This window comes from Jaculus jaculus, chromosome 5, assembly GCF_020740685.1.
Source record: "Jaculus jaculus isolate mJacJac1 chromosome 5, mJacJac1.mat.Y.cur, whole genome shotgun sequence".
NCBI classification, from domain to species: Eukaryota; Metazoa; Chordata; class Mammalia; order Rodentia; family Dipodidae; genus Jaculus; species Jaculus jaculus.
Window position 1 is genome coordinate 84678102 of NC_059106.1, and position 26882 is coordinate 84704983.

At 40.6% G+C, this 26882-nt stretch overlaps 1 protein-coding gene across 1 annotated transcript in view; it reads right to left on the reverse strand.

Annotated features, from left to right (window-relative positions):
- Nucleotides 1-5158: 5158 nt before the first annotated feature.
- Efcab14 (EF-hand calcium binding domain 14) overlaps nt 5159-26882 on the reverse strand; it is a 56319-nt gene continuing 34595 nt past the window's right edge. The window contains exons 8-10 of the mRNA XM_045149511.1: nt 10434-10545; nt 8811-8930; nt 5159-7144 (exon numbers count right to left, since the gene is read on the reverse strand). Of these exons, the coding sequence (XP_045005446.1) occupies nt 6969-7144; nt 8811-8930; nt 10434-10545 (408 nt within the window). The 3' untranslated portion in view covers nt 5159-6968. The remainder of the gene's footprint in view (nt 7145-8810; nt 8931-10433; nt 10546-26882) is intronic.

Below are 26882 nucleotides of genomic sequence, written 5' to 3' on the forward strand. Positions count from 1 at the left end.
CAGAGAGAAAGACAGATAGAGGGAGAGAGAGAGAATGGGCGCGCCAGGGCTTCCAGCCTCTGCAAACGAACTCCAGATGCGTGCGCCCCCTTATGCATCTGGCTAACGTGGGACCTGGGGAACCGAGCCTCGAACCGGGGTCCTTAGGCTTCACAGGCAAGCACTTAACCGCTAAGCCATCTCTCCAGCCCTCAATTGAATATTTTTTAAAAAAATATGCTCTTTAAATATTTTATTTTTATTTATTTATTTGACAGAGAAAGAGGGAGAGAGAGATTGAGAGATATAGAGAGAGACAGAGAGAGACAATGTGCATGCCAGGGCCTCCAGCCACTGCAAACAAACTCCAGATGCGTGTGCCCCTTTGTACATCTGGCTAACGTAGGTCCTGGGGAATCAAACCTGGGGCCTTTGGCTTTGCAGGCAAATGCCTTAACCACTAAACCATCCCTCCAGCCCTTAAAAATATCTCTTTATTGAATCTCAAAATATGAAACAGGACCAACGGAGCTTCTGTGGTTGACACAAGAGGGCAGCTCCTTGCTCCCCTCACCTTGTTCTCTCACATCAGATTATGCCTAAAACCAAAGCCTTGCAGCCTTTCTTTTTTATTTCTGACAATTTCATACATGCCTAGAATGTATCTTGACCACATTCGCTCCCATGTTACTTCTCATGGGCCATATGGGGATTACAGACACCACAGCTTTTGGTATTTTTGTTTGTTTTTCAAGGTAGGGTCTCACTCTAGCTCAGGTTGACCTGGAATTCACTGTACTCTCAGGGTGGCCTTGAACTCAAGAGGATCCTCCTACCTCTGTCTCTCAAGTGCTGGGATTAAAGGTGTGCTCCATGCCCAGTTCTGGCTTTTTATGTGGGTCTGGGGACCCCAACTAAGGTATCTAGTATTACAGGGCAAGTGCTTTATTCATTGAGCCATCTCCCCTGTCCCAGTGGAGGTTATTTACTAGAGCACAAGTAGCTTACTAACACGAGTGACTAAAATAATTCCCCCTATTTTGGTAAACATTGGTAAACATTAACTGCCAACAGCTACTCAGGGAGGGATGGGGCTCCATGAGGGTTTCCCAGCACTCCTCCAGCTCTTATATTGTCACAACATCCTCTTCTATGATGTTTCCTAGGCTCTGGAGGGGGTGACATGTATTTCCTGTTTAGGACACTAAAATGTCACTTATTTTCAGCATATGACCAGTTATGATCTCTGCATTAACTGCTCCCCACTGCAAAAAGAAGCACCTCTAACCAAGGCTGTGAGTCTATAGGTCTAAACAAAATATTCAGAAGGCAGGTTGCCTACATTAATTTAGCAAGAACAATTGTAGTAGAACCCACACTGCCAGGGCCTGTGACCCTCCCAGCCATAGGCTTTTGTCCAGGTTTACCTTTTTGATCAGGTCTGAATTCCTTCTTGGGCAATGGACCTCAAATCCCATCAGAAAGTGATTGTTTATCCTCCCCAAAGAATTGTGGAATTGTGCCACTATTGCACCCGTGGGCAAACCTTGCTTTGATTCAGGATCTGCAGCTGGGTAGGTAGGATCTTTGATAGCTTTTCTCCCCCAGCTGCTTGTGCAGCACCTTTTGGCACTTTGAATGCCAGCAACACAGAGGAAACTTCTACCTCAGTTCCAGCTTGATTTCTCTATGTCCTGCAGCCAAAGTGTGTTGTCTTAAACAAACCATCTTGTTTTAGTGGACACCCAAGAGCCATGACAATACTGGGGGCTTCTGGAATCTCTCAGGACCTCTAGATACATGCTGATGGGTGGGAGTGCAAATTGGTACTGTTACTATGAAAATTGGTGTGGAGGTTAGGGAGTTATCTTCCACCTGGCACTGGGACTTTTGTTTGATAACCTGTTTTTTTTAAAAAATTTATTTATTTGAGAGGGGTGGGCAGATAAAGAGAAAGGGCATGCCAGGACCTCCAGCCACTGTAAATGAACTCCAGTGCATCTGGCTTATATGGGCCCTGGGGAATCAAACCAGAGTCCTGAGGCTTCACAGGCAAATGCCTTTACCGCTAAGCCATTTCCTCAGCTCATAATCTGTGTTTTGTAAGCATTATCTACCTATTCAGGGTACCTTTTTAAAAAGTTTTTTCTTCTTTTTCTTTCTGTTGGCAGGGTCTCACTCGAGCTCAAGCTGGCCTTGAATTCATGGCTATCCGCCTAACTCAGGCTTTGGAATGCTGGGAGTAAAGAGCCTAGCTTCTTTTTCTTTTAAACCATATATACCCTTTTAAAAATTTTATTTTTATTTATTTGAGAGAGAGAATGGGTACACCAGGGCCTCTAGCCACTGCAAAGAACTCTAGATGCATGTGCCACCACCTTGTGCATCTGGCTTACGTGGGTCCTGGGGAATTGAACCTGGGTCCTTTGGCTTTGCAGGCAAGCGCTTTAACTGCTAAGCTATCCCTCCAGCCCCTAAATTATATTTTTGTGTCTGGAGGAGCACTTTGTAAGGAGTCCTACCCTTCCTTTGGCTCTTACATTCTTTCTACGATATCTAAGACCTCACAGTGCCTGACACTACCTACACAAGACCATCATAATAGGAGGAAAAGATGATGACATCAAAATAAAAGAGACTGATTGAGAGGGTGAGGGGATATGATGCAGAGCAGTGTTTCAAAGGGGAAAATGGAGGGAGGGAGGGAATTACCATGGGATATTGTTTACAGTCATGGAAACTGTTAATTATAAAAAATAAAAAATTGTATTGTGTTAGCTTATAAAGTAACGAGCTTCTTTATGAGTGTTAAAGTGATCCCCCAAATCCTTTTACTGCTAGTCCCTTTTAATACCCATTTAAACCTTTCCACACTTAGTATTCCTCCATCTACTTTCATATTGTTTTACTATCTCCCTTAATCCTCTCCCCACCCTCATGCTTCCTTTCTAGCTTCCTGGCCTCTATAGAGGCTCCAATTTAAACACAGAAATCTAAAAATTCAAGGCTAGGATCCACATGAGAGACAACATATGGTGTTTGTCTTTCTGGGCCTGGGTTAAACCCAGTATTATTTGCAGTTCCATCCATTTTCCCACAAATTTCATTTTTCTTCAGTGCTGAATAAACTTCCATTGTGTGGATGTACCACATTTTCATTATCCATTCATCTGTTGGTGGGCCTCTAGGCTGAATCTAGTTCCTGGCTATTGTTAATAGAGCAGCAGTGACCAGGAATGAGCAAGTATATCTGTCTTAGGATATAAAGTGCTTTGGGTATATGTCCAGGAGTGGTATAGCTGGGTCATATGGCTGTTAAATTTTTCAGGTTTTTTTTTTTTAAAGGAAGGAAAGGCCTTGGCCCTGTCTATGAGATTCCTCTCTAGTAATGACTTTTTTTTTTGAGGTAGGGTTTTACTCTTGTCCAGGCTGACCTAGAATTCACTATGTAGTCTCAGGATGGCCTCAACTCATGGTGATCCTCCTACCTCTGCCTCTCAAGTGCTGGGATTAAAGGCATGTGCCAACATGCCCAGCTTCAATTTTTAGTTTTTAAGAAACCTCCACATGGATTTCCATAGAGACTATACCAGTTTATACTACCACCAATAGGTAGCCTTTCCTTCCTTGGGTCAAACCCTGCAATTCTTGAGGCAGATTCTTGAATAATGTGTTGGGCCCACCATCTAATAGCCCTTACTTTTGAAAGTAGGAAGGAGCAGATCAAGATGAAGTAGAGATCAAGGGAGGTTTTTCTTAATAAACAGGTGATAGATGGCTCTAGTCAGATATAGTGAGAAAGGAAATGTTTTATTTAGATAAATTAAAATGACTACATTGCTGATATGAAATAAGCAAAGCTCAAATCAAGTCATAGAAACCTGGAATTCATTCCCTAATCATAACCAAAATTGCTTATACATTACCAAAATAGCTTCATTAAAATAAAGTAGATTTACATTTCTTAATATGAGAAAACAAGGTAAGTTAGGTTCGTATAACAAACGATACACGCTCTATAAAGCCTCAGGAATACCCAAATGTGTTCTGGCTTGAATATGAGAGAAGGGACCACATCGTGCTGGTGTTGGTAAGCAAGCCAATGAGGTGTGTAGCAAACAAAAGCTGTCACTAAAAACAACTCAATAGGCCATTATGAGTAGAGACCATCACAGTCAGAATCTTCAAGTGTGACCGTCAGGACCAGTCAAGGGGGGCTGATGGGTCCAGGTCTAGCAACTGCAGAAAACTGCACAGGAAACTGCAATGGAAGGGAAAACAGCTAGCAGCAGGATAGGGTGTCCACTCCTCAGACCCATTGTTGAGTGTTAAGCATCTCTCAGTTCTTTGAATGACACTGCAATCATCTTGAAGCAAGGTACAAGGAAGGGGTCATTATGTTGTCCAGGCTGGACTGGAACTCAAATTCTCTTGGCTCTGCTACCTGAGGGTTGGGATTAGTCATGCACTGCCATGCCCAACTTGAGAAAGCAGACAGTACAAAGCAACAGAACAAAGTATCAAGACCAGCGCTTTAGGGGCTTAGGAGAGAAGCATTAGCAGCTGCTAGACTGAAAAGGTCAAAGATTTAAATCCAAAGCCAAACTCACCTCAGAGATGAGTTGTGGCAGGTAAAGCTTGACTCAAGGCACTGGCTGTGTAATGTCAGATAACATACAAATGAAAAGCCCAAATCAGCATTGATTAACAAGCCTTGGGGCTGTTAAGCAGGTGAGTCTCTTCAACTGTGAACAGAGGGACAAGATACCCACCTCTGCCTGGAAGATCCTGCAGTTCCTCAGGCAGCATGACAAGGGTGTCACAGGCTAGAGTGCAGCAGGAAACTTCTGGCCAATTTGGTAGGGGAGGGGATGGGATAGCACATGACTCAGGAATGATGCTGGCAGGTAAGCTTGAGGTGGGAAAAATAGAGAAGAAAAACTAAAAACATATAACCCCTCCCCATGACTTCTTCATGGATACCTATTAGTTGCAAGAGAAAGAATACCACAAAGAGTTAAGGTGTCCTGAAAGTATCTGTCTATGAATAAGAACATGAAACTAAAAAGGACAAGCTACATTACCTTCAGTATATTTCATATAAATCAGTTCTCAAAAAATACCTTCCAGGTACAGGCATACCATTTATGTTACAATATATACAAATATAGCAGAATAATTCAATTTATTGCTAGAATTTTATTTGGTTGTTACAAAATCTATATATATTAAAAGGGGAGGGCAGAGAAGGCAGCCAGAAGAGCAAGAGAGTTATCTTCAAGTTACCTAAAGTGCCAGGATAATTTTAAACTATATTTTAACCTTTCCAAGAAGTGAAATAACATAGATGGGCAAGAGCTACATTAAGACAAAAAAAATTAAAAAGGGAGAAATATAAACCACAATGAGATAAACTGACACAGAAACAGGAAAAGACTGTCTTGCTTTTACTAAATTGTAATACTTTTAGGGGAAAAGTGACCAACAAGCTGAATGTCATGTAAAGAGAAGAAGCATGCTTCAAAGGTTGATGGGATCTGGACTGTCACCACAGTTACAGGGTAATGGACATGAATGGAAATGATCTCTGCTAAAGAAGTCTGTGCCAACTTGGCCACAGCAAAGTCAAGTTTTATCAAGTTTTCCTTTTTGTGCTGCCCAAATACTGCTTCTTAGCAACAACATACGGGCGATATCGATATATCATTCTTTCTTGTCCTTTAATGTCAGGCCCAAAGAAGTGCTTAAAAGGAGAAGTATTGCACTTGCTATTATGTTCTGAAAATCTTGCTACCAGCTTCCAAGCCTGTGTACTATAGTTTGGCATTCTCTGGACAGAAAACATATAACTACTTCTGAGCAGATATTTGTAAGAAGACATGATTTCACATTTTGAACATTTTTGGCTTTAGTCATTGCACCAAGAAATAAATCAGATTCTTGGTTAGCTTCCAGGTAAAACCTCAAGGGTGATGCTTCCCCTAGTAAAATTCAAGAGGTCTCCTCTGATGCTCTTGGGGAGCCAGTGTAAGAAAGTGACCAGAGACTTGAGCCCTGACACTCTAGAGTAGAGATGGTTACAAAGGTAGGAACCAAGTACACCTTTAAGACAGTCTTGTCTAGGTAGGGAAGACAAACTAGCTTACTGTGGGGAGGGAAGTGGTTCCCCACAGAACAACTTTTTACACTCATAAGCCCTGAAAGAGAATTCAAAATGAGAAAAGTCTGTAATAAGACCTATCTGGCTCTCAGGCTGGGATAAACGAGAGAATAGGAACAAAGACCCAGAACCCGACTTTCCTGAGCCTGGAGCTGGCACTGTCTGCACAGCATCCACTCCCTGAACTGCTCCTAGCACCCAGGCCAAATCCTATGGCAGCACCTGGGCCTTTGAGGGATGCCTTAGGAGATGTGAACACAGTGTCAGCTGCTACCCACATCAGATTAGTGATTCTTCATAACAAGTCATTTGTTTACATCCTGTTCAAGACTATTCTTTCCACACAGTACATACACTCTTTCATCTTAAATATTTACAAACAGAAAGGCCTATCTTGTAAAGGAAAGACATTTTCCAAGGCTCTTTAAAGTGCAGCTAATTTAAGGCAAATTTATATGAAATATAAATGGTGACTTATTCTCTTTATGTACACATTTTCCAGTTTTAAAAGATAGTTTCCTCCCCTCAAAAACAGGAAAGAGGAAAAAAAAGAGGACTTTATTATTTCCTGGCAACTTTAAAATATAAGCTCTTACTAGCTTCTGAAAATCAAAGATTTCCAAACATCACATAATAAGTAAAATGGTTTTCTTTTCTTTTAAAAAAATAACTTTTATATAGTGTTTCCAAACAAGTTAAAAGGTGGCCATGTATCTGCTATAGTAGTTTGGAGGACTGGAGGGCTGATGTGTAAGTAAAGGGTTGCTTTGTTAGGTTAATGGAGTTTAGGTAGTCCAGGGTACAAATCCACATCACAGGCCTGATAAGACTAGATACCTAAAGCTACTTTTAGCTCCAGAAAGGAGTATCTTCCATCTCCATTGGAATCAAATGGTCTTAAGTTTTCTGGTCCTGGTATCACAGAACCTAGGGAGTTCCAGATTTCTTGGTAGGTCAGTTTTTCATCCATATCATGGCCAGTCTTGTGGAATAAATCCTTGAGATCTGTCAAAAAAGAATTAAAAAAAATATTTTTTTAAAAGTTAAACACATAATGAATATGAGGAGTGCCTCACCATGTGACTTTACTGCCGTCTTGGTCCCACATATACTGCACTGTGTCCTCATGCCACATACTACCAGATGCTGTGTGAAACGCTGGCTCAGATAAAAGACTACTATATGTTATAAACTACAGTGTTTTTATTGTACATACCAAGATTTCTGCATTTATAGAAACACTGTGGTTTAATTATGGAAGACAAAGACTTTTAATATTTTCCTACTGTCATTCCTGAGCAATGAAATATCAAATTAGCATATCTTTGGGTCATATTGTGTTTGGATGTCTGATTGCAAAAGTTGCTGTTTGAGGGCCAGAGGAGAGATGGCTTAGCAGCTAAGGTGCTTGCCTGTAAAGCCTAAGGACCCAGGTTTGACTCTCCACATAAGCCACATAAGATGCACAAGGTAGCAAATGTGTCTGGAGTTTGTTTGCAGTGGCTAGAGACCCTGATGCACCCATTTTCTCTCTGAAATAAAATATAAAAAAGATATATTAAAAGTTGCTGTTTGAGTGGCTGGAGGCCCTGGCACGCCCATTCTCTCTCTGTCTCCCTCTTTCTCTCTCTGTCTGTCGCTCTCAAATAAATAAATAAAAATATTTTTTTAAAAAGTTGATGTTTGAGTTGCAGACTTCAGTTTCACAAAATACTATTGATCAACTTTGAAAACTGAAGATGTTTTATTTCCTAAAGTATAAATACAAGACTTATTTATTTATTTGGGTTTTTGAGACAGGGTCTCATGCAGTGCACTGGCCTCAATCTTGCTATGTAGACAGGGATGCTCTTGAATACCTGACCCTCCTGCTTCTACTCTGAAGGGCTGAGATTATAGGTGTGAGCCACTACGCTTGCCTGAGTTTGATCCTCAAGACACATATAAAAGTCAGGTGTGGATATGCTTGTAATCTCAGCACTGGAGAGGTGGATGGAGATAAGCACACCCCTGGGGTTAGCTGGCCACCCAGTCTACTCTATTTGGTGAGCTCAGGCCAAAAAGGTACCCAGTTTCCACAAAGATGGATAGAGTTCCTAAGGAACGATGCCTCAGGTTTTTCTCACATGCATATGTAAGAATGTAAATAGGGATATCTACCCACCCACACACACCCATCCACCCATCAAAAAACAAAAAGCATGCCGGGTGTGGTGGCACATGCCTTTAATCCCAGCACTTGGGAGGCAGAGGTAGGAGGATCGCTGTAAATTTGAGGGCACCCTGAGAATACAGACTGAATTCCAGGTCAGCCTAGACTAGAGTGAAACCCTACCTTGAAAAACAAAACAAACAAACAAACAAACAAAACCCCACAAACAAAAAAACAAAAAGCAAAGCAAAGCACAACCTTACTAGAAACATATGACAGCTGTGGGGTCAGTCCCAGCAAGAATTTTGCCTCAACCAATTATTTGACTTGAGCAGTTTTCTATTAGTAAAACAGGTATAGTACATGATATTTTTGCTCACAGAATGGTTATCAGAATTACATGACTTGATGCCCCGAAGTATCTGACCCAATAAATATTTGGTATGTTTTACAAGCCAAAAAAAAAAAAAAAAAAAAAAGTGTGCATTTCTATCACTACACCACAGTATAACAATTTACCTTCAATGTTAGAAATTCCTGGTAGGGAGACAGGTTTTAGTTGGATTTCACTTTGGCCTCCAAGAGGCTGTGAAAGTTTTGGAGATGCTGATGGCTCTGATGTGAAACTCTGTAGTTGCTCTGCAACAAATACATAATTCTTTTAAAAAAATTTTTTTTAAATTTCTATTTTTAATTTTTTTTATTAACAGCTTCCATGATTATAAAAAATACCCCATGGTGATACCCTCCCTCCCCCACTTACCCCTTTGAAACTCCACTCTCCATCATAACCCCTCCCGATCTCAATCAGTCTCTCATATTCTAACACCATATTGAAGTCCACCTTTTAGGACAATTTTATAGGTATCTAATTTAAGAGAAATAGCTAAGAATTAAGCAGCATAATAGTAATGAAATTAAAGGCATGTGTTGAGAGATGCCTGTGGACAGATGAGGATGAATCAGCACTACATGCTATCAGGGGTTGACGCAGCACCCTCACTGGAAGACGTTCCACAGGTTGAGTATCTCTAATTTGAAAATCTGAAATCTGAAATACTCCAAGAATCAACATCTTTTGGAATACAGACATAACAAGAGTGGAAAATTCCACATATAATCTCATGTGATGGGTCACAACCAAAGTGAAGGTACACTATGAAATAGTGCATGCATAAAATTATCACCAGGCTACACAAACATACAAACATACAAAATATGCATGTATGGTATATATGGAACATAAATGAATTTAGTATGTAGACTTGAGTAGCATTCCAAAGATACCTCATTATGCATCTGCAAATATTTGGTCTACTATCTGAAGCATGGGTTCCAAGCATTTTGGATAAGTGATACTCAAGCTAAAGTACAAGTTAGCAGTATATGTGTTTAGACAGTAAGAATTTAAGTTGTCAACTGAAGATAGCACAATGATTATATACTAAACACCTTTTGACTTCCTGGGAAATGTGCCACCAACTCAGCTAATGTTAAAAGTGGCTACCAAATGATACAGCACAGTGTTAGGAGAAGGCCCCTATCAGAGCTCTGTTCTCACATATGACAATCTAAGGGAGGTTATGTTATGTCTCCAAAACTGAAAAATACTTGTAGGAGGAGGGGTCAAAGCCAACACAGTCTAGTACCTTTGTTATAACCTCATAGGGTCTAAACCAGTGGATGTTAATTAACACATCTGATAATATTAATTATGCTCCTATCTTATTCCAATTGAGTAAGTCCATCATTACATGTTTTTGATTTTGGGAGGACTAATATTTATTTTTAAGTAAATTTTATGTACTTACAAAAATGGAAAGATTCCCATAAACAACATTTAGGGCTAGTTTAATATAAGCTATGACAGTAATGTGTTTGCTATAATTGGATGCAGACAGCATGGAGAAGTCTATTTCCAGCTAAACATTACCCATTCTTCCCTTAATAGACTAGAGTACAAATCATGTACAAGATGGGCTTTTGCTAAATGAAAGCGAAGTACATCAGCTTCGTCTCGGTGCACTCAGGCATCGCTCACTGGGTTCGATCAGTGCTGCCAGAACACCTTCCCTGTTCCCTGTGTGGGAAGCAAGCTGACCAAGTCTGCGTGAAATATTCAGAAGCCAGCCTGGCGCTCACCTTCATCTGCAGTCTCTGGAGGCTTGTTGCTTTCGGGTTTGTTTGTGAGAGCATTGATCAGCTGCAGTTTCTGTCGCAGCTTGGATACCTGAGAATTTGAACTATCTTCTTTCTGCTCAAAACAAAGATCATAAAAGGCTTAAGGTGGAAGACCTTATCCAAGCCTCTGTTATGTTCCCGGAACCCATAAAGCGCTTTATCCTTCGTAGATTCTCTCTAAAGTCAATGAAGGAATGGATAGACAAATACTAGGGATATCTTTGGTGCTCAGTATTGATGAGTATCTAGCTGGATTTGAGGCTAGACCATTAAGGGAACATTATGTTCTGTGATCTAACTCACTTGAGCATTTGGCTATTAGGGAAGGCATGCATATGTCAGCAGTAAAGGAAAGTGCCCTTTTTCAGGTGCTTGTGTAATACTCATTTCCTAAAATGGGGGATATTGTTTTCTAGGAGGTATTTTGCACTAAGTAAAAACCTGACCTGGATTACCTTATATCACCTTGTGACCAGGCAACTAGAAGCAGAGCTGGGGAAAAAAAAAACCCAAACCATCAAAACCCCAAAACCAGTGAACCCCAAACAAACCACCCACTGTCTCATGATTATTCAACTAGTGGCAAAGAATGTCAGGAAAATGAAGGTGTTCTGATATTTCTAATTCAAAACTTTCTTGCTTGTGTGTGTTTTGGTTTTGTTTTCTTGGAAAGTGGCTATCATATATATCAGGCTTGCCTTAAACTTGTTGTCTAGCAGAAAATGACCTTAAAATTTTGATCCTCCTGCTTCCATCTCATGAATGCTTGGCTTATAGGCATGCATCATCAGGGAACTGCTGCTTGCTTTTATCTTTTAAAAAAGCTATTTTTTTTTTCAGGGATGGGGAGATGGATCAGGGGGTAAGGGCACTTGCTGTACAAGAATGAGAACCCGACTTCGATCCCTAGCACCCACACTTAAATAAGGCTGGGTATGGCCACTCAGTTCTATAACCCCAGTGCTGAGGGTGGCAAAAACGGGAGGACTGCTGGGGCTTCCTGATCAATTTAAACAATACACAGAGGGGCTCCAGGTTCCTTGACAGTCTCAGTTTTAGGGAAATAAGGCAGATGAATGATAAAGGCCACCAATGTCTTCCTCTGGCCTCTGCGCAGGCATGGGCATCTGCACATGCACACCCCCCCCCCACATGGCACATATTCCACATGCACCCTTAGGAGCTCCCCAGTGTACTTCAGTCCCAGCTTGATCTAAGGAAGGCAGCACCTAAAAATATACTTAACTGTAAAAGGAGGTGGGGCATGGTGGCGCATGCCTTTAATCCCAGCACTTGGGAGGTAGAGATAGGAGGATAGCCATGAGTTCAAGACCATCCTGAGACTACATAGTGAATTACAGGTCAGCCTTGGCTAGAATGAGACCCTACCTTGAACCCCCTCCCCCTACCCCCCTCCAAAAAAAAAAGTGAAAGGAGAGAGGTGGGTGGTCTCGAATTCATGGCAATCTCCTACCTCTGCTTCCTGAGTGCTGGGACTATAAAGGTGTGTACCATCATGTCTGGCAAGGTTAGTTTCTAATTGCTTATGCTAGTGTGAAAAGGCCTGATTCTGTGTTTAAACAGAATATCAGTACATCTCATTTTTAAAATTCAGTATGTGTTTACTTTATCTCTTCCGTATCTTCTTTCTTTATGAGAGAGGGAGCAAGAGGAAGAGAATTGGTATATCAACACAGAGATCCATCTCATTTCTGTCAGAATGGCTTTCATTAAGAAAACACAAATGCTGACAAGGGTGCAGGGAAAGAGGAACCCTTATTCCTTGTTGGTAGGAGCATAAACTGGTATAGCCACTATATAAATCAGTGTGAAGGTGTTTCAAAAACAGAACTAGCATATGGCCCAGCTATATCATTACTGGGCATATACTCTAAGGGCTGTACATTGCATTACAGAGATATTTGTTCATCAATGTTTACTGCTACTCTATTCACAAAACCAAGGACAGGGAATCAGTCTTGATGCCTATCAATGAAGGAATGTATAATAACAATGTGGTACATTTATACAATGGAATTCTTTTCAGCCATAAAGAAAAGTGAAATTATGAAATTTTCTGGAAAATGGATGGAACCGGAAAATACATTAAGTGAGATAATCCAAGTACAGAAAGATAAACATCACATATTCTCTCTCATTTAGATTACAACCTTTATATATTTGGGTTATTGTAGGAGACAGTGTGTAGATGCTAGGAAACTAGAAATGTGTCCATGAGAAGGGAAAAAAGAGACTTCAAGAGAGAAGGGCAGTGAAAGATTTGTCTAGCAGATCTTAAGTGACATGAAAGTCAAAGGGGGAAGGAATACTGAGGGTGGGAGGGTGAAAAAGGGTAGGGAGATAGAGTACAGATAGGGAAGGGTTAACCAAAATCAAGTATATGTATTAATAAAGAATACCCCCCCCCCCGCAAACCAAACAAATGAAAAACAAATGCTATCTCAGCAAAAAAGAAAGAAACAAACAAAACAACCCTCCCCACCCCCTACAGGATCTCAAAGTCAAGCCAAGAAATTCAGGAAAGTATCTTTCAGTATTGAAGGAGGATTTCTTTTTAGGCAGTAAATTAGTTAGCGATTGAGGCCCAAAGAGAGAATAATGAGACACCACTCCACATGCCATCTCACCCTAGCACATGAATGGAACTCCTGTCTGAGTGATACTGATTACAGCATTCCCTGCTACCCAGTCTAGCACTCTACCTACCTAGATGGCCCAAGTGGGCTGGCTCTGGGATCCACTCTCCAAACCTACCAACCAACTGGGTCTCTCCCTTGCCTACAATGGCTCCTGTCTTTTTCCTGTCACTAACTCCACCCTGCTCCACTGTTTTATTTTATTTGTAAGCTCTGCTGCTCTGTTCTACTTCTCTCTGGGCCGCAGGGACACATGAGCCTGGCTTGGGGCAGGGTGAGGAGAGAGTATAAAATTTTCTTGGTCTGGGGGAGCTTTTCTTCTTCTGCTTTATAGTTTGGGGTAGCTTCTCACTTTTATTACATGCATGAGTTTCCTTTCATCTTTAATCTACCACGTGTATATTTTCCTTATACCATAGATCTACCATGTGGGTACTTTCACTAATTTCAGGTCAGCTACCTGTGTAATTTCTTTAAACTTGGGGTAACCCTGAGCGTAACTCTCTTCATTACTCATTTCTCCTTGAATCTCTTGGTCTCTGCTTTGATACCTGCCCTCTCATTTTTAACTTGAGCACCACCATATGCCCTCTTAACTTCTCTAAAAACACATGGCAGATGTCATGTGGGTTCCTCCTAAGTCTCCCTATAAAACTCCCAGCAGATCCTACTTTCCACATGCCAGCAGTTTCACTCTAATTTTCTCTTTAAAAGCCTTGGTTTCTCTTAAATCCCAATCCTCCTTAAATAAACTCTACAAAGTGTGATTCCCCCCTAAATAAATTTAATTCATAATTTATCCTTCTTGAGTCCATCTTTATCAATTTTTTGTTAATGGTAGGAAAGAACCGAAAACTTAGGGTTCATAAGTTCTGGGGGACCACTGGGGAAGACTTAAAATCCTGCATTAGTATTGTATTATGATTTTATTGTTAAAATGTGAATCATTGCTGAAATCTATCTTCCTTCCTTCCTTCCCCCCTTCCCTCCCTCCCTCCCTCCCTCCCTCCCTCCTCCCTCCTCCCTCCTCCCTCTCTCTCTCCTTCTCTCTCTCTCTCTCTCAAGGTAGGGTTTCACGCTAGCCCAGGCTAATCTGGAATTCATTATGTAGTCCCCCAGCTGGCCTTGAACTCATGACAATCCTCCTACCTCTGTCGCTAAGGGCTGGGATTAAAGGTGTGTGCCACCATTCTCAGCTTCATTACTACTTTCTAACAGTAACCACTTATTACTTTTTTTTTGGTTCATCATTTAAATCTGACCTCTAACTTTTTCTTGTTGCTCTCTCAGTCTTAAAAAAAAAAAAGCATAGAATTAGCAAACTCAATAAAATCTCACCTTATAATGCATTAAAACATTAAATATGCATGTCTTTATCCAGAAAGTAAAAAATTACTGAGGATGAAAAAAATATAGAAAGCACTACATCAAAAGCTGCCTGTACTATGTATGGTTCTAGTCCAAGTTCCAACCTTATATCCTCTGAACTTCTCAACACAATGTGCATCTCAGAGGCTTTTCCTTTACCTTAGCCCAGGAGTTATAATATACAACAACACTCTACCCACAATGCAACTCTTTTCTAACATACCAAAACAACATGGACAGGATACTAGGGGTAGGTAGGGTCATAGGAAGAAAATGGAGGAGAGAAGGGACTATGGAGAAGGTTAATCAAAACTAAAGGTGCTAGAATAAACCACATGAAAACCTATGTTTTTGTTAGCTAATTGAAAAAACATAATTTTATGCTGGGCATGGTGGAGCACACCTTTAATCCCAGCACTTGGGAGGCAGAGGTAGGAGGATCTCTGTGAATTCAAGGGCAACTTGAGACTACACAGTGAATTCCAGGTCAGCCTAGGCTAGTTAGACCCCACCTCAAAAAAACAAAATCATATATGTGTGTGTGTGTGTGTGTGTGTGTGTGTGTGTGTGTGTGTGTGTGTGTGTGTTTTGGCAGGAGCACCCTGTGTGGGTGGATAATACTGTACCCAGAAGCCATAGGATACAGAAAAATCCCAGAGCCAGGGGTTGGATACCTTACAGTGAGATATTCATCAGGGAGACCCCTGAAGTCCCTAAAATAATACAAACAAATGCCAAGTCTTTTGGTTGCATACCAAAACTAGATGGCAAAACCCTATTGCTGAAGATAACACATGCTTCAGTGTCAGGATACTGAGAACTCAAGCTAGAACTGAGTTGAAGCTTCCTGCCTGCTGACCAGCTATTACAGTGCTGGAAAGTGTTATCAGGCTGTTGGGGAAGAAAAGTCATTGACAGTCTTAATCAGCAGTGGACCTAGCTACACAAATGGGCAACCAGGCAAGATATGCCTACTACCTGTCTGTTATGGGGGAAACCAACTGCTCTCTGATTAGATTTGAGGCCTGCTCCATGGGAAGGAATTCATGCCTGATTCTGAAAACCTAGTTAAAAGCCTATGGCTAGGAAGGTCATAATCCCTGGGGGGAAGCTACTATGGTTGCTTGGCTAAAAGGATATATTATGTTCACCAAATTGCTCTCTAAATATTTTTGTTTATGCCTATATATTAGTTCTCTCACTTTTGCTTAGAGAAGTTTCTTTTTTTCAGATGGTGCTTACTACTAGAAAGACTCAAAACTCATCAAAGTGTTAAAAAGAAGGGATAATTGAATGATCAGCACTAAGCAAGACATCTCTATCACACACTCCAAGGCTCAGGGAACATTGCAGAAGAGGTGTTGGATATAATGCAATAGCCAAAAGATGGGGAGCAGTGTTTTGAAATGCTGTCCTTCAGACCCAAAGTGGCCAGCACAGTCATACCTCATAGCAGCTGTCATTACCTGCCCAAGACTTGCATAATGCTGGGCCCATGAACATTTCATGGGTGGAGGAGGGCAAAAAGTTGACATCAAAACAGTAAAGGGACTACTTGGAAAGGAGTTCAGTGGTGGGTGGATGGGGGAGAGGAGGAAAAAGATAGTGGAGGGAAGGGATTATGACCAGGATAGATTATCTACAAAGAATTAGATTGTGTTAGAGGTTGTAAAAAAAAAAAAATCAAAAGTGTAAGGTGAAGGAAACTGGGATAGACTTAAATGGACTAAGAAAATGCTGAGATTGCATTCTAAACACAGGATATGATTTTTATGTTGGATACCATTTTCTGATTGTCTATGCCTGACCCCCACTGTTAGAATATTTAGCTGCCTTAACTTAAAGACTAGCTTTTTCTCTGTAGCACTTATTAGACTTGTGATAATTATCTGTTCAGTTTTTTTAAGTAAGCCCAATAGACTGCCTTTTAAATTTTATTATTATTATTATTATTATTTTTGTTTTTTCGAGGTAGGGTCTTACTCTAGCTCAGGCTGACCTGGAATTTATTATGTTGTCTCAGGGTGGCCTTGAACACATGGTGACCCTCCTACCTTTTCCTCCCAAGTGCTGGGATTAAAGGCGTGTGCCACAATGCCTGACTCAGATTGCCTTTTTCTAAAATTTTTTATTAATTAATTATTATTAATGAATTTCTATATTTAATTAAATCTACCTATCTACATATAGAGAAAGAAGGAGGGAGGGGAGAAGGGAGGGAATGAACAGCATGCTAAGGTCTCTAGCTACTGCAAACAAACTCCAGATGCATGTGCCACTTTGTGCATCTGGGTTACATGGGTCCTGGGGAATTGAACCTGGGTTCATTGGCTTTGCAGGCAAGTGCCTTAACCACTAAACTATCTCCTCAGCAGCCCCCCCTTTTTAAAAAATTATTTATTTATTTATTTGAGAGTGATAGACACAGAGAGAAAGACAGATAGAGAGAGAGAGAGAATGGGCGCGCCAGGGCTTCCAGCCTCTGCAAACGAACTCCAGACGCGTGCACCTCCTTGTGCATCTGGCTAACGTGGGACCTGGGGAACTGAGCCTCGAACCGGGGTCCTTAGGCTTCACAGGCAAGCACTTAACCGCTAAGCCATCTCTACAGCCCAGCACCCCCCTTTTGATGTGAGAGAGAAGGTGGGGGATGAATTGGTGTGGCAGGGCCTCCAGCCACTACAACCAAACTCCAGATATGTGTGCTCTCTTGTGCACATGTGCGGCCTTGTGTCACTGTGTATCTGGCTTATGTGGGACTTGGAGAGTGGAACATGAGTCCTTAGGCTTCACAGGCAAGTGCATTGACCGCTAAAACATCTCTCCATCCCTCTGTTTAGTTTTGTGTTAATCCTTTGCTGGATAACAGGCTTTGAGTAAGGGTGATGTGTCTGTCACAGCTTCTAACAAAGTGGTTGATACAGTATTTAAATCTTCACTAATTGACTAATTGCTTTGTCTTGGAATTTCAGGATGTGAGAGCAAAGTGCTTCTTTTGAAAAGCAGCAGATCACAAGAGATGCTCATCTGTTTGTTTGTACTTCACAGGAAGCTTCCTGTGATTTAGCAATATGCTATGAGCTTTTACAGTATCAGTTCTGTTGGTTATTTGCTCCAAATACTCTCTTTTCAGAGTGGCAGCTCTACCACTCATTTTATAGGGCACAGAAAACAGAGAAAGAGATTAAAGATTAAAACTTGAACATAATCTAGTACTTCTTTTTTTTTAATTTTTACTTATTTATTTATTTATTTGAGAGCGACAGACACAGAGAGAAAGACAGATAGAGGGAGAGAGAGAGAATGGGCGCGCCAGGGCTTCCAGCCTCTGCAAACGAACTCCAGACGCGTGCGCCCCCTTGTGCATCTGGCTAACGTGGGACCTGGGGAACCGAGCCTCGAACCGGGGTCCTTAGGCTTCACAGGCAAGCGCTTAACCGCTAAGCCATCTCTCCAGCCCAATCTAGTACTTCTTAAACACACTAGTCAAGGGGCTGGAGTTGTAGCTCAGAGTTAATAAGAATGAGATGGGCTGGAGAGATGGTTCAGTGGTTAAGGAACTTGCTTGCAAAGCCAAAGGACCCAAGTTTGATTTCCCAGGACCCATGTAATCCAGATCCACAAGGTGGTGCATGCATCTGGAGTTCCTTTGCAGAGGCTAAAGGTCCTGGCACACCCCTTCTTTACTTTTTCTTTTTTTCTCTCTCTGCCTTGTTTTTTCTCTCTCAAACAAGTAAAATAAATTATTTATTTATTTGACAGAGGAAGAGGGAGAGAGAGTGAGAGTGAGAGAATGAGCACACCAGGGCCTCCAGCCACTGCAAATGAACTCCAGATGCATGCACCCCCTTGTACATCTGGCTAATGTGGGTTCTGGGGAATCGAACCTGGGTTCTTTGGCTTTGTAGGCAAATGCCTTAATTGCTAAGCCATCCCTCCCGCCCTTAAAACAATTTTTTTAAAAAAAGATAAAAAAAAGAATGTCTAGAATGTACAAAGGCCCGTGTTTAGCATAAAAACTGGGTGTGGGACTTCTGGTTAAGATGGCAGCGTAGGAACTAAGCCAAAGCAGCCTAGGTGAGAAAAAGCACCCCCCCAAAAAACCAGTAAAATACACTCTTCTACTAAAAAGTGAGGTATATAAGAAATTATCAACTGCAGCAGAGAAGTATGAGACATTCAGAGCATCTAGAGCCCACAGAAGCAGGCAGAAGCGGCTCCAGCAGCAGCGGAGCCAGGTCCGTGGGGCAATAGCCCCAAGGCTCAGCCTGAGCCACAAGAACCAGGAGAGGAGATTCTCCACTCACACTGGCTCCCTACTCACAAACTCAAGAAATGTGAAGGGAAGACAGCAGGGACCAAGGGAGCAGTTTGTGAGGAAGAGGATTGCGAGGACCAACAGGAGAACGTCAGCCACCATCCACAGCCTCTCCTCCCCTACACAGTAGGTGTTTTCAACAAAATCATAGAAGAAAACTTCCCCCAACTCAGGAAATACATGTCAATGCAGATACAGGAAGTCTTTAGAACACCAAAAAGACAAAACCTGGAAAGAACCTTTCCTTGCCATATTATAATTAAACTACCAAACATACAAACCAAAGAAAATTTATTGAAAGTAGATAGAGAGAAAAATCAAGTCACATACAAAGCCAAGCCCATCAGGATTACAGCAGATTACTCAACACAATCTTTAATATCCAGAAGGGCTTGAAATGATGTATTCCAAATTCTGAAAGATACCAACTATCAACCAAGGTTACTTTATCCTGCAAAGCTATCCATTCAAATAGACAGAGAAATAAGGACATTCCACAACAAATGCAGGCTAAAGGAATAATTGAAGACAAAACCAGCAATACAGAAAATATGTGACAGGACCCTCCATGTTGAAGAGACAGAAATATACACATATACGGAACCTGGAAAAAACAAACCATACTCACATACTAATTAATACAAGAGAGCAAAGGAAAAACTATAAAATAAGAAAAATGGTAAAAATAAATACACACCTTTCAAAAATATCTCTCAATATCAACGGCCTCAATGCCCCAACCAAAAGACTCAGGTATGCAGACTGGGCTAAATAGCAGGATCCTTCAATTTGTTGCTTCTAAGAAACTCACCTTTCTACAAAGGATGGACACTATCTTAGGGTGAAAGGTTGGAAAACGGTGTTTCAAGCAAATGGGTCTAGAAAACAAGCAGGCATTCCTATCCTAATATCTGACAAGGTAGACTTCAGTCCAACATTAGTTAGGAAAGATAAGGAAGGTCACTTTATATTGATTAAGGGCACACTCCAACAGGAGGACATTACAATCCTAAACATATATGCACCTAACATGGGGGCTCCCAGCTTCATCAAACAAACGCTATTAGAACTAAGGTCACAGACAACACCAAACACAGTGGTAGTGGGTGACTTCAACACCCCACTCTCATCAATTGACAGGTCATCCCAGCAAAAAATAAAAAGAGATGCATCTGGATTAAATGAGGTCATAGAACAAATGGACCTAACAGATATCTACAGAACATTTCATCCAAATGCTACAGAATACACATTCTTTTCAGCAGCACATGGAACACTGTTTAAAATAGACCATATATTAGGACACAAAGCAAATCCTAACAAATACAGGAAAACTGAAATAATTCGTTGTACTCTATCTGATCACAACAAGATCAAGCTACAAATCAATAGCAAGAAAAGCTATAACGCATACACAAAATCATGGAAAAGAAACAATACACTACTAAGTGATGAAGAAATCAAGAAGGAAATCAAAAAATTCAGAGTCAAATGATAATGAGAACACAATACACCAAAACCTTTGGAACACAATGAAGACAGTCCTAAGAGGTAAATTTATAGCTTTAAGTACCTATATTAAGAAATTAGAAAGGTTGCAAGTAAATAACTTAATGCTTCACCTTAAATCCTTGGAAAAGGGCTGGAGAGATGGCTTAGCGGTTAAGCGCTTGCCTGTGAAGCCTAAGGACCCCAGTTTGAGGCTCGGTTCCCCAGGTCCCACGTTAGCCAGATCACAAGGGGGCGCACACATCTGGAGTTCGTTTGCAGAGGCTGGAAGCCCTGGCGCGCCCATTCTCTCTCTCTCCCTCTATCTGTCTTTCTCTCTGTGTTTGTCGCTCTCAAATAAAAAAAATTAAAAAAAAAATTAAAAAAAAAACCTTGGAAAAAGAATAAGGCAAACTGAAAAATCAGTAGATGGGAAGAAATAATAAAGATTAGGGCAGAAATTAATGAAGTAGAAACAAACAAACAAACAAACAAAAAATCCAAAGAATCAGTGAAACAAATTGGTTCTTTGAAAAGATAAACAAGATTGATAAACCCTTAGCAAATCTGACCAAAAGAACAAGAGAAGAGGGCTGGAGAGATGGCTTAGCAGTTAAGCGCTTGCCTGTGAAGCCTAAGGATGCTGGTTCGAGGCTCCATTCCCCAGGACCCACGTTAGCCAGATGCACAAGGGGGCATACACATCTGGAGTTCGTTTGCAGTGGCTGGAAGCCCTGGTGCACCCATTCTCTTTTTCTCTCTCTCTTTCTCTGCCTCTCTCTCTCTCTCTCTCTGTAGGTCTCAAATAAATAAAATAAAAAGATTAAAAAAAAAAGAACGAGAGAAGAGACAAAATTAATAAAATTACAGATGAAAAAGGCACCATCACAACAGATACCAGAAAAATTAAAAAAATCATAGGGACTCACTATAAGAACATATACTCCACTAAGTTTGAAAATCTGAAAGAAATGGATGATTTCCTTGATTTATAATGACCTACCTAAATTAAATCAAGATGAGATTAACCACTTAAATAGACCTGTAACAAGTATGGAGAGCCAAGCAATTATCAAAAATCTCCCAATTAAAAAAAGTCTAGGCCCAGATAGATTCACTGGTGAATTTTACCAGACCTTCATAGAACAACTAACAGTAATGTCTCTTAAACTTTTTCATAAAATTGGAAAAGAAAGAATCCTACCAAACTCCTTCTATGAAGCCAGCATCACCTCGATACCAAAAACCAGACAAAGATGGAACAAAAAAGAAAATTACAGACCAATCTCCCTCATGATCATAGGTGAAAAAATTCTTATCAAAATATTGGTAAACAGAATACAAGAATATAACAGAAAGATCATTCACCCAGAATGATGGTTCAACATACACAAATCGATAAATGTAATACATTATATAAATGGACTGGAGGACAAAAATCACATGATTATCTGATTAGATGCAGGAAAAGTATTTGACAAACTCCAACATCCCTTCATGATAAAAGTTTTACAGTGACTGGGAATAATAACTCAATATAATAAAGGCTATTTATGACAAACCTACAGCCAACATAATACTAAATGGAGCTTTTCCACTAAATTCAGGAACAAGACAAGGGTGCCCACTGTCTCCACTTTTATTTAATATAGTACTGGAAATCTTAGCCAAAGCAATAAGGCAAGAGACACACATAAAAGGGATACAAATTGGAAAGGAAGAGGTCAAGTTATCATTATTTGCAGCTGATATGATTCTATACATAAAAGACCCTAAAGACTTTACCAGAAAACTGTTAGAGCTGATAAATGCCTATAGCCATGTAGCAGGATACAAAGTAAACACACAGAAACCAGTAGCATTCCTATATGCTAACAACAAACACACAGAGGATGAAATCAATCACTCCCATTCACAGTTGCATAAAATAACAACAACTTGGAATAAACCTAACCAAGGAAGTGAAGGATCTCTACAATGAAAATTTCAAAACACTCAGTGAGAAATTACAGAAGACACTAGGAATTGGAAAGACATCTCCTTGTTCTTGGATAGAATCAATATTGTCAAAATGGCAATCTTACTGAAAGCAATCTACACATTTAATGCACTCTCCATCAAAATTCCAATGGCATTCTTCATGGAAATAGAATAAACAATCCAAAAATTAATTCGGAAGCACAAAAAACCCCTCAAATATCTAAAACAATTTTGAGTGACAAAAGTAAGGTTGGTAGTATCACCATATCTGATTTAACCTATACTACAGAGCCATAGTAACAAAAACAGCATGATAATGGCACAAAAACAGACATGTTGATCAATGAAACAGAATAGAGGATCCACATGTAAGTCCAGGTAGCTATAGCCACCTAATATTTGACAAAAATGCCAAAAATACTCATTGGAGGAAAAAAACAGCCTCTTCAGCAAAAGGTATTGGGAAAACTGGATATGTATCTGTAGAAGGATAAAATAAAACCTTACCTCTCTCCATGCACAAGAATTAAGCCCAAATAGATCAAAGACCTTAATATAAGATCTGAAATTCTGAAACTGCAAGAGGAAAAAGTAGGGGAAACCCTTCAACATATTGGTCTTGGCAAAGACTTTCTGACAACTCTAATTGCTCACGAAATAAAACCATAGATCAACCACTAGGATCTCATGAAATTACAAAGCTTCTGTATGGCAAAGGACACTGTGAAGAGAGCAAAGAGGCAACCTATAGAATGGGAGAAAATCTTTGCCAGCTTTACATCTGGTAAAGGGTTAATATCTAGGACATACAAAGAATTCAAAAAATTAGATAATAAATCAAACAACTCCATTAAAAAATGGGCTATAAAACTATATAGAGAGTTCTCAAAAGAAGAAGTGCAGAAGGCATATAAACATCTAAAAAAAGTTCTACATCCCTAGTCATCAGGGAAATGCAGATTAAAACTATGTTGAGATTCCATCTCACTCCTGTCAGATTGGCTGCCATCATGAAAACAAATGACCATAAATTCTCGCGAGGATGTGGAAAAGAGGAATCCTTCTACATTACTGGTGGGAATGCAATCTGGTCCAGCCATTGCGGAAATCAGTGTGGAGGTTCCTGCGATACCTAAAAATAGATCTACCATATAACCCAGCTATACCACTTCTAGGCATATATCCTAGGGATTTGTCTCACTACCTTAGAGATACTTGCTCAACCATGTTTATGGTTGCTCTATTCACAATAGCTAGGAAATGGAACCAGCCTAGATGTCCCTCAACTGATGAGTGGATAATGAAGATGTGGCACATTTACACAATGCAGTTCTACTCAGTGGCAAAGAAAAATGAAGTTATGAAATTTGCAGGACAATGGATGGATCTGGAAAGTATACTTAGTGAGGTAGCCCAGGCCCAGAAAGCCAAATATCATATGTTCTTTCTCATATGTGGATCCTAGCTACAAATGATTGGACTTCCATGTGAGTAGGAAGAAAACTCAGTAGCACAGTCCAGTAAGATAGAAAGGATATATAAAGGGAATAGAAAGGAAGGGACGGAGGTGTGTGGGGGGAGGACTTAATAGGATGGTATTGTATATATGTAAGTAGAAGAAGAGATTAATGGGGGTGAAAAAGCCTAAGGGAGGTCAGGGGAAGATATTGATTAAAAGAAAGGTGGAGGGAGGACTAATCACGATCTAAGAAGATATAAATAAGTCATTTGGAAATCTACTTTTTTTGGACAATGGGACACTCAGGAGCCATAGATTATTACTAGAAAATTTTCAGCACCAAGGATGAGATACCTTCCAGTGAGTTGTTGGCCATGGAGGTCCCTGATGCCTCCAAAATATTATAGGCCATTGCTTAGGCCCTTGGTTTCCTACCAGGAATAGATGGTAAGACCCTGTTGCTGAAGACTCCACATACTTGGGCTGCAAGGTCACTGAGAAACCCTGCTGAAGCTGAGCTAAAAACCTTCTCCATGGACACCAGCTGACAGAAAGCTGGAAAAAGACATGCTGCATGCAGTTCAATGGGAGAGAGAAAAATCACCAGTGAAGATACTCAACAATATGTGAAGAAATCACCAGTGAAGATACTCAACACTACAAGCCTTAAATTAGGCCAGCCAAGCCAAATGAGCCAATGGGTACAACAGTGGCATGTCTGTTATGAAGGAAACCAACTGCTCTCTAATTTAACTGAAGGCCCACACCATGGGAGGAATATATCCCTGATACTGCAAACCTACAACAGGGGTAGTCATGAGCCCTATGGGGGTAACGTCTGCTGGTGTCTGGCTAAATGTATATACTATGCTCACCAAAGTGCTCAGTAAGCACTTCTCTTAATGTTCATATCCATATATTAATGCTACTCTCCCTTTTGGTTACAGAAGCTTCTCTTTTCAGATGGCAGTGACCTTGGGATGACTCAGAAGGCACCATGGTGCTGAGAAGTGACAGAGGAGTGCTCACATTGAAATATCTCTATCACACCTTCCAAGGCTCACCAGGGTCCATTGTGGAAGAGGTGTCAGGAAGAATATAAGAGCCAAAGGAAGGGTTGACTCCTTACAACGTGTTCCTCCAGACACAAAATGGCCTGGAGATCCATGACCTCTCACAGTGCCTGACACTACCTACACAAGACCATCATAATAGGAGGAAAAGATCATGACATCAAAATAAAAAGAGAGACTGATTGAGAGGGGGAGGGGATAGGATAGGGAGTGGCATTTCAATGGGGAAAGTGGGGTGAGGGAGAGAATTACCATGGGATATTGTTTACAATTATGAAAGTTGTTAGTAAAAAAAGTAAAAAAAAAAAAAACTGGATGTGTCGTTACATGGTTATAATCCTAGCACTGGAGGTGTGCAGGCAAGAGGATCAGAAGTTCCAAGTCATCTTTGGTTACATAACTAGTTCTAGGGCTGGAGAGATGGATTAGCAGTTAAAGTACTTGCCTGTGAAGCCAAGGGACCCAGGTTCGATTCTCCGGGACCCATGTAAGCCATTAGATGCACATGGTAGTACATGTGTCTGGAGTTCATGTGCAGTGGCTAGAGGTGCTGGCATGCCCATTCTCCCTTTCATTCTTTCTCTCTCTCTTTCTCCCTCTCTCTGTCTCTCATAAAATAAAGAAACTTTAAAACATAACCAGTTCTAAGCCGCCTGGGATAAATGAAATCCTGTTCAAAAACAATCAGGTAAACAAATAAACCTCAAATTGTTCATGTTTATTAAAAACACCTCAATTTTTTTAAGGAGAAAAAAAAAAAAAACAAAGGAGAATGGGAATAGAGGGAAGACAGCCAGAGAGAAGGTGGAACCTGGGTTCTGGTTGTTTCAGTTAAAAACTTGAAAACTTTGAAGCATAAAAGGAATAGAATTTTTACTCACATGCTGATGGAAGAAACAGTAGGACAGATGGATACTATTACCAATTTTCTTTGCTAGATAAAAAAGGGGAGGGCAAGGACAGCAAGGGGCTCAGGAGTGTAAGTTTTTATAGTAAGCCTTGAAAGCTACTCATCAAATCTTCCAAAGTTCCTAGTCCCTATTTAGCTTAGCTGAGTTCAAAAGGGCATTAAAAAAGTAGGGCTCCTTTAATCTTCACAGTTTTGTGGTAAATTACACACCCTTACAAGAAGGTAGGGGAGGGTCAGGCAGAGGAGGACAGGTCTTTCCACTCCACCCTTCAAAGCCACATTCAGGCAGATTGCCAAGGTTATACTGTGGCCCAGCCAATCCAAACATTACTTGCCATGTGACCAGAGCTCAATTGTACATGGGGGCTTGCTTCCAGCTTTAGTGGTTACTTGAATTTATAGTTTAATTTCCTGTATAAAGGAAGGTTTTCCACTTTTACATATACTTTGCTGTTATGAAATAACACTACTCAGGAGGCAGACATAGGAGGATCACCGTGAGTTTGAGGCCACCCTGAGATGATATAGTGAATTCTAGGTCAGCCTGAGCTACAACGAAACCCTACCTCAGGGAAAACAAAAATAAATAAATAAATAACAAGCTGGGTGTGGTGGCACAAGGCTTTAATCTCTGCACTTGGGAGGCAGAGGTAGGAGGATCACCAGGAGCTTGGGGTCACCCTGAGACCACATAGTGAATTCCAGGTCGGCCTTGGCTAGAGTGAAACCCTAACTCGAAGAAAAACAACAATGATAATGATAACAAAAAAAACCAAGCTAGAACAAAACAAAACAGCAATGTGCCATATTCTACTCATGAGAGAACTAAGACCAGTAACTTCAGGGACAGCCAGCATCAGTGATTCAGCAAATCACTTAGTTCACTTAGATATAAAATGAGGGATTGGCTGTATTGACCTTGGAAACTGAGTTGGTCTGACCTGATATGTTTTCAATTTTTTTCATCATGTTATATGCAAAGGGGTCTCCTTAATATGTAGGTAGAAGCAGATAAATCTGAAATCCAAGTTTAGGCTTAAAGAAATGGCCAAAGATTTTTGTTAACTGTCAGTGCTACTACTTCTAACACCTTAAAAACAAACAAAACATAACAAAACCAAACCAAACCAAACCTAAGACCTCCTTTGGAAATACAT